The 14,997-nt window shown below is 38.9% G+C and overlaps 1 protein-coding gene and 1 non-coding gene across 2 annotated transcripts; both read left to right on the top strand.

The window, feature by feature from the left end:
* The first annotated feature begins 101 nt into the window (after positions 1 to 101).
* On the top strand, positions 102 to 9,805 carry RANBP1 (RAN binding protein 1). The gene is made up of 6 exons (XM_005524360.3): positions 102 to 198; positions 1,956 to 2,092; positions 3,109 to 3,266; positions 4,946 to 5,074; positions 6,986 to 7,051; positions 7,958 to 9,805. Exons 1-6 carry the CDS (start codon positions 184 to 186, stop codon positions 8,080 to 8,082), a joined length of 630 nt encoding a protein of 209 aa, XP_005524417.1. The 5' UTR covers positions 102 to 183; the 3' UTR covers positions 8,083 to 9,805.
* LOC148182753 (small nucleolar RNA SNORA77) lies at positions 7,131 to 7,262 on the top strand. Its single transcript, XR_015774303.1, has one exon. It is a non-coding gene; the product is annotated as a small nucleolar RNA SNORA77 (small nucleolar RNA).
* Positions 9,806 to 14,997: the final 5,192 nt, after the last annotated feature.

Here is a 14,997-nt window from a genome sequence, read left to right as displayed (position 1 = left end):
TGTGGCGGAGCCGGGGCGGGCGGTGCTCCGGCCGCGCCGGAGGCGGGGCTCGGACGCGGGGCGGGGGGGGAGCGGGCGCTTCCCATGGAGCCTTGCGGCGGCGCGGCGCGGGCGGGGGGAATGAGGTAGAGGCGGGCGGGGCGCGCGGCAGGAAGCGGCGAGCGAAGCGCGGCGATCGGGCCCATGGCGGACACCGCGGTGAGAGGCGGCCGCGGGCGCGCGGAACCGCGGGGGGGAGAGCGCGGCAGCGAGGGCCGGGGTGGGAGAGTAACGGAAACAGGTGGGGCCACGCGGGGGGAGCCCAGGTCGGGTAGGGCCGGGTGGGGGGGGACGAACGCTGGGCCTTGCTGGGGGCTGGAGCGGCCGCGCCCGCGGGGTTGGAAGTTTGCGGCCACTCCGGGCACGTGTGGCCGCTCGGGCCGGCCCCTCCACCCGCCTTGGCCGTTCCCTGCCATGAGGAAGCCAGAGAAACCCGGGACCTTTGGGGTAGTCCTCCCCGTTTCCTTCCTTTCTTCTCTTCCCGCCCCGGCCCGCTGGCCGGACCCCTCGTACCGCAGCAGTTGCCCACGTGCTTTATATCGCGGCAATGCGGGATCGTATCGTGATAACGGGATCCACGTTCTCGCACATGAATTGTGCGTTTCTCGTGGTCTGTGTAATGACTTGCTCAGGCGCAGAACGCATGATGAATTACCATGCGGGATGTGCTACTTACACACATGGATACAATGTATAAAAGTTTGGCTAACGTTTCTTTTCCTGTTTTTTGGAAACAGATGTGAAGTAACTTCTTTCTCGCCTTTTTTTCATGCTGGAACACTGGGGACATAAAACTGGCAATAGCTTGTGTAACATTGTTGATGCAATTGGATTTTATTTTGCACCATTTTTTACCTAATTTTCCCTCGCCCCCTCTTTTTTCTTTTGTTTACTATTTAGTAAAAATAGACTGCTTTATTTCTGTTGCTTTATTCATACATGGTGCATACCTTCTCTGTAAAGGTCATTGTGAATAGAGCCTGTAAGAGTGGACTCTTCCATTTGTAAAGTAAAAATATAATTTAAAGTTCATCTACGTGTAGACTATTTTTCCTTTCTGTTACTCAAGAAGCAACAAAAAAACATAACCCAAACCCAAATCAGTTCCCTTGACCTGAGATAGCTGTTGTGTGGCTTTGTTAAACTTGCATATGAATCTCCCTCCTAGGCTTGTGTGCTGAGTGCTTCTTAGCAGTCCATATGTATGAAGCACTAGAGATGCTTATCATTTACTTACTAGTCACATACTAAAAAACAGTCTTTAGCTTAATGAATCCTCTGGCAGGTTCCTAAACAACTTAAATAGGAAGTATTATTTTGGCTATTTACCTGTAACTTAATGTTCCTTGAGGAGTCTTAAAGCAAGAAACCTAAATTATTCCATGAGTGTTACAGCTGTGCCTCAAAATATCTTTGAGTGTGTTGATTGGGGGTGATTCTAATACATAAGACAGAATGATAAACTCAGGATGCAGTGTGTCCCGTAAGATGGATTAGGTGGATGTTGTGTGGGGTTTTTAATAATTTTCCTATTAACAATAGGTTATTAGGCATTAAGAAGTAGAAGGGGTTTAGTAGCATAAAACACATTATGGAGGAAAAGTTAATTACTTTTAAAAGAAGAAATTACTTTTCCATAACCAAGAGCTATTACTCCAAGGCCAAGCCTCTGCACAATTCCTAAGTGGTAGGATTAAAACACCTAGCACTGCATGAGCATCTTTTTGTTTCTTAGTGTAACTGCACGTTGGCTTGAAAGTCATTTGTTTTCAGATATAATCATATTTCTTTACTGTTTGGGATATTTCAGTTACTAAGATCTAGTTGCTGATAAGTCATAAATGTTTTAAACACAGGTGTGAGTGCTTCAGGGTTTGGGTACATAGCAAGTTTGTGTTATCTTTTTTTCTCCTCAGGAAGCACATGAGGAGCATGATACTTCTACTGAAAATGCAGATGATTCTAACCACGATCCTCAGTTTGAGCCCATAGTTTCTCTTCCAGAGCAAGAAATAAAAACTCTGGAAGAGGATGAGGAAGAACTCTTTAAGATGTGAGTAGAATATTTCTCGCTCTTATCTGAATGTTCATTAGGCTTAAACTTGACAGTGTTTATTAAAGCTGCATAACTTGCAGCATTCTCTGTATGAAGGGGTAATCTGACTTGGTCTGCATGGTGGTGGCAGACATTGAGTGGGGAGTGATTGATGTTTCCCCAAGAAAATGGATTCTGGAACCATAGAAGGGAGCTGATACTGCAAATCTGGCTTTAGCATTGTTTGCATAAAAGACAACAACTTAGGTAATGATTATTGAAATTGTAATCATGTGTGAATGTGAAGCGAGTGTCTTGGGAGGAGGGGAATGAGATGTATGTGGTGTTGCTGCCACGCATCCCTGGTGAAGAGTAATGTACAAGGTACTGAAATAACAAAAGCAACAGCTGCAGTACAGTATTGGGGCTTTTGTGGCAGTTCCTGTACGTTGTCTTCAACACAGTTCATCCTTAGATTACACTTATTGTCAGATCAGGATGGCTTGATCTGCCTGAAGAAAAAAATGTAGTCTAAAGGCTTAAGAGCATTTTGAATTTGATCCCTGATGTGCTTGCTTTAAATAGGTTTAAAAAATTTTGCTTTTATTTAATAACAGAATGGCATTGCTCATCTGGAAGAGAGATCTGAGTTCTCCTTGTACAGATTCTGATAATAACTAAAGTGATGGTCAGTTTCTAACAGGTAGTGTGGTGAACTCTGGCTATAGCAAAACCTGTTAATTAGCTATGTGAATTTAAAAGGTTACCTACACCAAATATGTTCATCATCCCCTAAGAGTATCCAGAACCCGTTGAATTTTAGTACAGTTATTACATAATTCCTAATATTTAAGATTTGAATTTATTATATCAGTTTCTGAATGTGTATATTGAAGTAGAACAGGGGATCTTATTAAAGAAATTGTTTTCTTCTTGTGTGTGTCTTTTATAAAGAACTGTGCTGTTTGGTCAGGTGTGGTGTTTTAATAAACGTTTTAGTACATGCAGGCTGATTAAATTTTCTGTTCTTTAAGGCGAGCAAAGCTCTTCCGGTTTGCATCTGAGAATGACCTTCCAGAATGGAAAGAACGAGGAACTGGTGATGTGAAACTCTTGAAACACAAGGAGAAGGGAACAATTCGCCTCCTCATGCGGAGGGATAAAACCCTAAAAATCTGTGCAAACCATTACAGTATGTTATACATTGCTAAACTTATTCTTGATTTAAAAAATAAGATGGTAGAATTTTAGTATGGTTGTCTCTTGCTCTTCATACAGGGCATACAGGCATCAAAAAACATGGGGGGTTAATTGTATTAATGGAAGGAAGCTGGAGGTTTTTTCCTTCATAGTCTGAGAGTGCTGTAAGGCTAACTAAAGTCACTTTAAAATTTAGCTGTGATAGACAGGCATTATGTGATTGCTTCCAGTGTGTGTGTGTGTGATTTGAATGATTAATACAGTGTAGAACATGTAAGCCTTAATACTGTTTGGAATAAGAATTTAATATATGCTGGCTTGCTCTTGTAAAACCATGATGTAATAGTTTACTTCTTTGAGCTAAATGTTAGAATTTCCAAAACCAATCCTTAACTATCAGAAAACAAGAGACTGAGGTGCTAAAAATCTGAGTCTGCCTTTCTCTGCTTGTGAAATAAACTGAACATGTTATATTGGGCTGACTCATTCAAAAAAGAATCCTCTTTGAATTCAAAAAAACATGAAAGAGCAAGACAGACTTGAAAGTCAGCACAACTTGCAACAAGTAGACCAATTGGGTAATACTTTGCTTGCTTTGGTGATATTCAGATATTTATATGAGGAATCTGTAGTGTTCTGTGGAGTTAAACTACATTTAGATAACTTGAAATAAGTAGCTTAATGCAAACCTCAATAATGCTGCTAACCAGGAGGAATAAACCTTTTGTTTAGGGAAATAATTGTTGCACATAGCAAAACAGAATCGATGAATTTACAGTATTCATGTCAAAAGTTGTTTAGGTTTTTTTTCCTGAAAAAGATGCTCTCCATATAGATTTGTTTATTGAATTTATGCTGACTCACAGTCAGACTAAAGAACTCTCTTTGTTTTTGCGAAGCATTAAATGGAGCAAAATGTATTTTGATCTCTAGATGTTAAAAATGCAGGGAAGGGACTCTTCAGATTTCTCCTGAACTAGACAGGGCCCAAGGAGAAAAAAAGCCCTGCTTACACTTTGCATATCTGTAATGTAAAAAGTCTTAAGGTACTGTGGGAAGTAACATTTTAACTTCTCCAGTCAGTCAGGTGAGGTAATTGTAGTGTCTTGGAGAGACAGGGCCCCATATACTGGGAGGGAACAAACAGATGGAAAAGATGCTGTTTCCACTTTGCGGCACTGCAGAATTCTGTATTGTCTTGTAGTACAGCTTTAAACTGATGGGAAGGGTAATTAACTTGATGACTAATTGAAGGAATAATGCTTTTTAAAATTAATTTTGGTAGTAGTTTTGGTGTGCAGAAGAAGAATGAGTGTTGTTTGTCTGGATGCCTTTTCCTCCTGAATAATTTGTCGGTACTTCAGAGCTGTGCTCAGTGACTGCATCTCTTAGTATCACAGTCATCTGTTTTAAGCAAAAATTTAATCCAGCTCTTTTTCCTAACAGTAGTGAATCCAGCATCCTCTCACACAGTAATGGCCATGCATGATTTTATCTGACAATGTAAGGAAAAGTATATATGAACACCACTGTCTTGTATTTATCCCAAAGTAATTCTGTGTCAAGTGCTTTATGTAAGCATCGCAGCCTGTTGTCACTGAGATTTATGGAGGCTGGTGTGGAAAGCATTTGCTGTTGTGCTGTGTACATCTTTTAATGCTTTCCTTTCAGTCACACCCTTAATGGAGCTGAAGCCTAATGCTGGAAGCGACAGGGCATGGGTCTGGAACACACATGCTGACTTTGCAGATGAGAGCCCCAAGCCTGAACTTCTGGCAATCAGATTTCTAAACGCAGAGAGTGAGTGGACTGGCCCTGAACTTATACTGATTGTAAACTGTTGTTTCCCTGCTTGTATAAATGCTGCTCTAAACCATTATTGGAGATGTACCCCTGCATGGTAGTGTTAGCTAATTAATTCTTTATCTGAGAGAAGTCTGTTAATCATTTAACCATATCTGTTTACAAACAGTGTAGTAATTAGATCTGCAGTAATATTTGTACAGTTTCTGCCCTAGGGACTTTTTTAACCTAAGCCATTTCATGTAAGTGCAATGCCAATTAGAATAAAACTAAAGGCAGTTAAGAGACTCACTTGCAGCTCACTTTCATGTAATTCTGGTGCTCAGTTGTAGTTAAGATTAGATTTTTGCATTAGAAACAAGGAAATCCTGACCTGATACTTCTGGTCTGTCTGCATTAGGAGAACATCTGGGTTGGTTTTTCTTTTTTTAATGAAGTATGTAGTTTCTTCTCTGTTTTTACTAAATGGAACCCTCAGTGCAAAATTCCAGTCATACCCATCATGTTAGTGGATTTTGTAGGTGACTGCACCGACTACCAGAAAAGTAACTCTAGTAGTGGATGAACTAGGATTAAATGAAAGAAGTGTTTGGAGGCAGAGGAGGTTTATGATGTTTTGTTTTGTTGTTGGTTTGTTTTTTTTTTTTAAAGAAGCAAAATAAAAAAGTGTTGCATTCTTTGCTTTACAATTTGCCAAACAAGTTTAGTATGTTAGCCTCCTTTTCTCATTACATACTAGATGGATCTTAAGGTGGTTATATATTTTAAAACTTAATGGATTTGGCTACATCAGGAAAGAACTTAGTATATCTTGCCTTTCTCCTTTGCCTTCAGTCTCCAGAGTTATTTTGTTTAGCCAAATAAACCTTTCTGGTCCTCCTGACTAGTGCTTGCTTCATGATCAAGTAGGAAATGAAAGGGTAACTACTTGCTCATCTCTGAAAAGTCTTGCCCCCTTTCTGGTAGAAGCTGTTCAGCTTATTGAATGGTCTGTCTTGAGGGAGTAGGCCTTTCTTCCTGTTCGCCCTTTGCAGTACTGACTAAGCAACTGACAGGTGAACAGACATAAGTTTGACCTTGGGGTGTCTCTGCTGTTTGAGATGCTTGAAAAGGAATTGATACAAACACTTCCTGGACTAGTTACAAAGTGCCTTCAGAATTCCTGTGGGCCAACAGTGACCTCCTGTGGTCAGCCAGACCAGCCTGGCATGCCAGGCTAGTAGCACCTTGGTTATTCTGGTGTCAGGAAGATCCTTGCCCAATCCCTTGTCTTGTGTAGAGACATTATTGAAATTTGATCAGCTGCTTGGAATGGTTGTTGAATTGAGTGGTGGCTTAGACCAGAAGGTAATGAAGATTATGCATTATTGGCTCTTGCAGTGAGGAATAACCCTCACTGGTTACAGTGAGGTACAGAGTCTGAATGCTGTACTGGTAAAACAGGCATTATCTTCCTTTGCTGATGCTAAGAGCCCCCAGTTGTGGTCAGGTTGTGGAAGACCCTTAGGGTGTAACACAGCTGGCAAAAATAGCAGTTCCAAGCTAATTTTCAGTCTTTTGCATACAGATAGTTCTATTAGCAGTCTCTGACATCATATTCCTATTCCTTTAGGCTACAGACAGCTGGGAGTTGCAATAACTACAAAACAGCTCCTGCTGGCATTACATTTTGAGTATTTTGCAAAGTAAGCTGCTTCAGTAAACTTGCTGAAGAAGATGAATTGCTTTTGCACAAAGATGTGATTGAAGAATTTTGCATCTTGTATGATTTACTAGATTACTTCATAAGTCCCTACAAATTTTGTTTACATAAAGCTTCTCCTGGGGTATCTTTCTTCAAGATTAGAAGTATTCAATGTTGTGAGGTGGGAAAAGTAATGAAAAAATATTTTATCTTCACTGAAACAGATGCACAGAAATTCAAGGCAAAATTTGAAGAATGCAGGAATGAAGTAGGCAAGACAGCAAAGAAAGGTAAGGTAGTCTCAGTGTACTTGGTGCCACATTTCTGAGCTGTGTGAGTGGTTACAGTACCCTGGTGTGTTGTGTTCCAGCAGACTCACTCTGTGCTGAACTGCAGCCTTCAGTTCAGGTGCTTTTCTGTCTGCGAGAGTAAGAGCTCACAGGAGTGACGATGGCCTTCTTTCCTGTGGAAGGCTGTTACAGTTGCTGTTGGGACATGGCTGCTTTGGAAAGGCTGCCAAGGAAATATTTATGGCTTATAGTAAACAAATGAACTGTGAACACTGCAACCACAGTGCTCTTTCTCCCTTCCAGGTCCCTTTCCCAAATTTCACAAATGTATAATCATGCAAGTACAATATTTAATGTTTTTTACAGTTATTAGTCTGTGTGAGGTTGTTCATAAGTCTCTAATAGATTATTGCACCTCCCTTTAGAACTGCCTTTGTGACGAGGTATCTCACCATGTAAATAAAGCAAACATTATCTTTATTAAGTACAGGCTACCAGTGCTCTGCAGTCAGCATTCTTCAAGATATTTAGATTGGAGTTTTCCAGTCATAGGAATTCCCTTGCCCCAATTTCAAACTGGGGAACTTGACTTTGTTTTTTTTGGTTAAGATGACAAGAAGCGAAGGACTTCTCTGGATACTTTATTGGTAGCAGCACAACTGGCCAGATGTTACACAGTCCTCAGTCCTTGTGATTAAACCCTTGTGTAGTGATTAATGTATGCAAGTGGTGTTTCTTGAATTCTGATATCTGAAGTTATTTCCAGAGGAACAGAAATGGAATGAGTCACTCCAGTGGTCAGTGAAGAATATCTCCCCACCCCCTTCACCCTCTGCTTCTTTACTCTTTCTAACAGGAAAATCCATTACTGCCTGTATGTAATACTTTTCCTAACCGATCTTTCAGCAGGCACAGACAAAAATGATAGTGCTGATAAAGTTGCTGAAAAACTAGAAGAGCTTTCTGTAAAGGAAGAGAGCAGAGAATCTGAGAAGAAAGAGACCAAGGAAAAAACTGAAGAAAAGCAATAAAATCATCCTGGGCCTTGCCGTTTTTCCTTTACACTTTTTTTTTTTTTTTTTAGGTATTTTTGTTTTTCATTTTTACAAGGGACTTTATATGGAACTGAATTCAACATTCACATTGTTGTTTTTTTCTAAGCTTTTGCCCTTTGGAAGGTGTCTTCAGAAAAATTCATTCCCCTGTCATGAAAATGTACTGTGCTAACATTCTTTTCCATAGTGGAAACACTTATTTATAGTCATCCAAAAGAGTGAATAAAACAAACTTGAAAACAGCGTCAGGGGACAGAACTGAGTTTTCTGTATACTGTAAAGGCTTATGAATACACTTGTTTAGTTGAGCTACATATCATCATTCCTGTGGATTAAGTAGGTTAACAGACTTTGTCAGGAGGGAAGATTAGGATTGCATTTGTGTTTCTTATATGGCTTCTAAACTGTAATCTAACAGACCTTTCACACCTGCTGCTGTGTGTACCTGACCAGGGAATGTGCCTGTGCTTCTTGAAATGCAGCAGACTTCTGGAATCAGACAATTAGAGCATTCCTGGCACATTGCTGCTGCTGATCCATCAGACAGTGAAAATAAAGATGGGGGACAAAATTTATTATGTCAGATTTGAGAAGCATTTTCCTCTCACAAAACAAAATCTGTGCTTCCCCCCTCCCCAAATTTGTTAATAGTACAAAGGCTTGATTCTAGCAGAAAGTTCCTCCTGTTGTCACAAATCTTCCATGGTGCTGCTTGCTGACTGAAGGCAGCAGCAGCAGCAGCCTATTACACTGAGGTGTGTGCAAAGGAAAACGAGCTGTTTGAGTACCTTCCTGTGAGATTCCCCTTGCCTTTTTTCCCAGGGCTTTGGAGCTCGTGTTTTTTACAAACCGGAGGAGTTTTGAACTTCTCAGATGTTTGGTAGAGAGGCTGTCCCTCTTGGAGAGCAGCAGGCTGGAATTCACTTTGGAACAGTCAATTGTAGTGCACATGCCTGAGGGACACCCTCCTTGCCAGAATGGGCAAATTGGTCAAATCTCTTCCCTGCAAATGTTTTCTGTTTATCCAGTTTCAAATTAGTGGTAGAGAGTAAGAAAAAAAACATAGTAAGCAATAAAATCAACACAATTAAGTCTTGATAGATAAATTGAATTTTGTTGTTAAAGACTAATACAAGGATTGTGTTAGGATAGAGATGAAATTTTTATAATAGTTTCGAAAACAATTATGAAAACTGGACAAAACTTGCTAAACTGTAAGACTGAATGATGTTAACATGGGATAGCAAGACCTTTTTGTTTTCATAAAGAGGCTTTTAACTCAGGTTCTGCACTCTACCTGAGAAAAATATATTTTTTAAAAATAAATAACGTCTTTCTTCTTAGCACTGCCTTTTGATGCTACAGTGAACAAGTCTTAAATCTGGAACTGTAATTAAGGTACTCACTTTATTCACACAAAATAATTCCTTTGGTGTTTTGCACATTCCCCTTCAACTACAGCAGATATCAGAAGTCTGTTAATTAACAAAGATGGTTGAAAGGCAAAATAAAATGCTCTTTAGTGTTTCTGGTTTGGAAATAACATGACAAAGCTATTTTGAAGTATTTAACATTTGAATGTAAAAGCCAAATCTTTATCCATGAATCACTGTAAATGATCTGATAATGTCAAACTGTGTCTAAATTGATAGAAATTACTTGAAAATTTCAAAATAAACTTAAATTTTCATTTAAAGGATTTGCTTTTTATTTTGAGAACTCTTACTGGGAATGCATTTTTGGTCTGCAGGGGCAAAGTGATGAAGGCAGCAAAATGGGCGAGTTGCATTTCACATTGTACAGAACGGGGGGGACAGCACCTGAACAACTTAATTTGTCTTAATATTAGTTATTGATGACTCCTGCTTAATGTCATTGCCCTCTCTTTTTCTCCTCTTACTTCAGCATCCTTAAATGACTCCAAGACATTTCCATTCCTGTTCAGGTTAACTGATCTGTGTTGACGGTTCATGGATTGCAACCATCCTTGCAAGTCTGCAGTCTCAAAGAGCAAAGTTAAAAGAGACCACTCAGTAAAATAATTTCTCTGGGTAACATTTGGCTGAAGAATGTTTTAGTCCGCTAAACCAAAGGATGGTCATTCAATGTTCTGGTCACTTTAGCTGTTCTACACATTAAAAAGCAGTAAGTATTTTTAAAATTATCTCAGTGAAATAAGGCTTGTTTTTTGTGCAAGTCATTCTAATGTAAACTCTCCAATAGGTAAAGCAGACTGCCAAGTGAAGGTTTTTAAAAAGTTCTAATCCATTTTTTATAAAGAAGGAAAATACAACAAGGTTAATAAAGCATTGTTGGGTGCTAAAGTCTGCAATTCATACAATTTTTCTGCTTGCTTCAGGTTTAGAAAGATGCTATATAGCCAGGCTTGGTGATCCAGCCCTTGGTGGTACCAATGGTTTTGTATGATCTGAATGGATGAATGTCTGAGGACTCCTGAGTGATGCTTTCAACTTAAAAATTATTACATTTTGACAAGCATCTAAATAATATCCTCTTAACAGCTAGTTCAGGTCTTAAAGAAGTCTACTTATTATAGAAATTAATTCAAAGTAGTTCTCTCTAGATCCCATGCTAATTGTTTTGAAGACTATGCTAATCTGTGGGTTTTTTTTTTTCTCCAGGAGTAAGTTTACATTAGTATACTAATATATAATACTAAATGTCTCATTCACAAATTGCAAACGCTCCCAGTTTGTTGTGTTTTAATACTGCGTTGAGGGTTTTTTTCATGTGTAATAAGCAATCACAGGACTCACTTTGTGTATCAAACATAAATTCTCAGTGATACCAAAACCTCAGAAAATTAAAATTCTTCTCAACACTATGCAGATGGACAATATTGTAAATTCTTAATTTTGATGCAACATGCTCAAGGAATACCTGTGTGTAAAGGGAAAAAATATGAGTCTGAGTAGTTCTTCAGATTTTGTTGCTAAGTGTTATTAACAGTTTGAGTGTTGTGTCCTCTGGTGGATTTTGTGTGTGGCTCATGATGAGTTGTGCTGAACTCTGACATCCCTCAGCAACGCTGGGCCTTGAGCTGCTCAGTGCATTCCTTCACATAAATCAGTGAAAAACTTTAATGTTACTAGAAACCTTCCTCTAAAGAAAGAGAATCAGAGTTCAGAAAACTATGCTTGACACCTTAGTAATATTAAATTGCACCTATTTGTGTAGAAATGGAGACAATGGTGGAGATTCCATTATAAACTGCCCTACTGGGGTTTGATCTGTACAAATTGCCATTGGATTTCAGTGCCAAGTCCTTAAACAGGGGGTGATTATTTAAACAGCTCCAAACCTCTCCAATGAACTTCCCATTGCTGTCAGTATTTACTCCCTCCAGTTCCCAGGACACCCATCTGTCTGGCTGCTTCAGGTTGTTCCTAGCAAGCTGTATTTTCTGAGATGTCCATGGCAAGCCAGTGTTTTAATTTTGATGAGCCAAACTAATTTCAAAGTGTTTTTACATTGCTGAGGCCTTGTGTAAACTTACACTAGTTCAGTGAAGTGAGTATATAAATGTGTATAAAGGATTTTATTCAATTATGGTTTATTTAGGATCTACTTTAAAGGTCCTCCTAATTAGACATAGTTAGAATTACTCTTTAAAATAGAAAGAAGAGGAATTACCAGTTTTTTACCAACCTTAACTAAATCTTTGACAATGTGTCATTTTCAGAGTAAAGAGCTAAGGAAAACTTAACTGCAGCAGATCAGAATTAATTTGCTTGAGGAAGAAAAGTTGAAGTAATGAGCTGTAGAGTGGATTCTACATGTAAGTGATTTCTCAGATTAGTTCATGTGAAAACAAGGTGTTTCTCAAGCAGCTTGTGCAAGTAAGAATAAGGAAATAAATATTGAGAAGGTTGTGAAAACTGAAAAGCACAGGAGGAAAAACTTTCCTAATATTTAAGATCTGAGTAGTGTTAGTATCTACAGCTATGCATCAGATTTATGGACACTATATTTTTGTAATATGTAAATTTAGGTATGGAATATCTTTGTCACTTAAGTCACATTAGACACCAACCACTGACTTAAGACCTGGTCGTATTGGTAAGACTTATCAAACTAGTTTGCTGTAGTCTCCTAGTGAAAACACAACCTATACCAGATCCATAAATAAATTATATTTGTAGAAATGCACTTTTTTTTAAGTATTAATGCTGCAGGTAATGTTTGTGGGGTGTATTATCTGTTACACCAATATAACGTTTTAAGTAGAAAGAAGGTGCTAGCACAAATCTGGATTAGCTGTTACATACAGCAAACTTTTATTTTGTGGAATGTGTCTGACTACTACAAGTATTTAATCAACTTCACAGTCTTAAGTATGTTTCCAGCTTTCAAACTGGAACAGTCCAGCTCATTGTTTATCAATCTTGACTACAAATTTATATCAGCTGAATCACTGTATTGTAGATATGAACTGTTGTATCAAGATGTGTAATTTATTTACAACCTAAGAGAGAAGCTCTTGCCTATGCATGTTGTGCTGGCTAGCCTCATTTCAAATAGTTTAAATTTCATCATTTTCTAATACTTTTCTTCCATAAAAGCAATTATGGCTATTGTAAACATCAACAAAAATGGATTGGACATACATTAAAATGACTGAATATTTTGTATGCTTAGAGGCTATTTATCAAGACTATTCTAACAGGTATAATTGAAGTTACATTGCTTTATATAAATAGTCTTTATCAGTTTTAACATCTTGTTGGCTGGTTTATGAACACTGTTGGCTTGCAGAGTTTCAGCAGCATAATTTAGAGCGATACTTCATTTAGAGGAGGAGAATTGCACTTAACTAATGGTTTTAAACAGGACGGTTAGTGAATCTTTAAAACTGCTCGGAGGTCTATCTCATTCTGATGTAAGTAGTTTTTTGTGGGGAACATTTAGGAATCAGTCTGCAGAGTTTCATAGTAAATGCAACTTGACATGCCCCATCACTGCTGTTGGGAAATATACCAGATCTGTTCTGAGCAAATGTCATCCCATGAAAAATATCTATTGGAATCATCTAGAAAATGTTGTTATAAATCTGTTACAGCTACTGAGAAATCATTATTAGGCAATAATTTCTTGATTTATCTGGTAAGAAATAAGCAACTAAACGAAAATTGTTATATTGAAGTTCCAGTGGGTAACTTACTAGGCCTGGCTTGTACCCAGAACTGTCTGGCTCTTGCTTGGACTTTTGGCAGCACTGTGTAGCACAAGATGATCCATGTGTCTCTGTTCTGAGCACTGTAAATTTGAGGGGAAAACCAGCTTTTATTAAACAATGAATTAGTGATCGCTGAGGGTTCTCCCAGTGACCCTGAGCAGTTTGCAGGTCACCAGTACTAAGAAAAGTATAATTATTTATTGTGGTCACTGTTTAATGACAACAGCAAATTCGAGCTAGGAGCTAACTTGCAAGTGACCACTAAAATATTGCAGGGATATTCAGTACTTTCAACTGTAAAAATAAAAAGAAAATAAGAGAATTTTCTTAATCACGTAGCTAAGATTTCCAGCTAAAATTAGTGCTGTGACTTGATATGAAAATTACATGGCTTTCAGGCTTTCTTGATTCTTGCTCTGTTATGAGTCTCCTTTCATCTTACCAGCTCTGAGAGGGGTACTCTGCCATGTACCAGCTTCTGTGGTTGGCCCTTCCTCCTTTGGGGTAAAACCTCAGAGTAAAATCTTGCAAGAAGACATGCAATTACTAGCCATGCTCTGCCAGATTATTTTTAGATTGTTCTTTGTAGCTGTGTTTGTTCTTTGTCATTTAATCTTTCCCTAACTCATGCTGCCATTGCCGTTTACTCCAGTGCTGCCAAAACCTTCTGGCACACTAATAAGGTAGTGTGAATCCAGAAACAGTCCTTGAAATAAAGGTTTTCCAGAAGAGCAATTCTGAAACAAGCCTGTTCTGCTTTAGTCAAGTCCTCCTCAGACATCCTTAGTGTTTGACAGGTAAAGTCATCTGACTGCTTTAAATATACTTGGCTTGTAATAACATGATGGAGTGTTGCTCAGCAGTGCTTTGTGCTGGCTTGAAAACAGAGCATTCTTTAGAACTGGAGTGTTAGTGGGAAGGAAATGAGGTGAACTGTGGGAACTGTTGGACACAAAATTACAGAAAATATAATTTTATATAATTATGCTTTCTGATAGGTAATCTACAATGTGCACCAGAAAAAAGTAATCCCAAAGCCCAATTCAGCATAACACTGTAGTCTTGTGACATGGAATGTCTCAGCCCTCCTTTGGAAATGCTGGTTCTGCACGACTGCACAGCACAGGTGTCATCATCCACAAAATGATTGTGCAGCCCAAACCAGGCTGGCACTGTGATCTTCAAGATAAGTTCAGTTTGGAGATGCACCTCTTCTTGTTGCTATGTAAGGCACAATTCTTTGTGTCCTGATAACTCACATTTATCTTTAGTCTCCCTCTAGAGAAGTGCTGTGTGATTGGGTTATTAAAAAAAGCCAAAGTTGCTTGCTGTTGAGAGCCTCCTTTCAGAACAGGAATGGCTTGAAAGATTGGCCCAACAAATGGGGGCTGATACAGAGAGATTCGATCAGCATCAGTGTGTCAGAGTGATGAAGGGAAAACCATTCTGAAGAGTGGAATGAGCAGAAGTGCTGAATCCTCCCCACTTTCAAAGCTGTCTTTGAGAAACAGACTTTCTAGAGAGGAAAGAATCCTTAGGGGAAAATACAATTGAAAATAATTAGGTGCAGAGGAGGCATAGTCTCTTTAAGAATAACTCTGCAATTCACAAGAGGCAATGTTACTGTCCCAGAAAAGCTTCATCTTTAAAAATAATGAAATTTAAATAAATCATCAAATTCCAGATATGTATCT

The sequence above is a fragment of the Pseudopodoces humilis genome, chromosome 20 (genome assembly GCF_049639895.1).
Source record: "Pseudopodoces humilis isolate 2021_Gansu_Grassland_sample_001 chromosome 20, ASM4963989v1, whole genome shotgun sequence".
In the NCBI taxonomy this organism is placed as follows: Eukaryota; Metazoa; Chordata; class Aves; order Passeriformes; family Paridae; genus Pseudopodoces; species Pseudopodoces humilis.
Note: the sequence above shows the minus strand (reverse complement) of the source record. Positions and strands in the feature narration are given on the sequence as shown.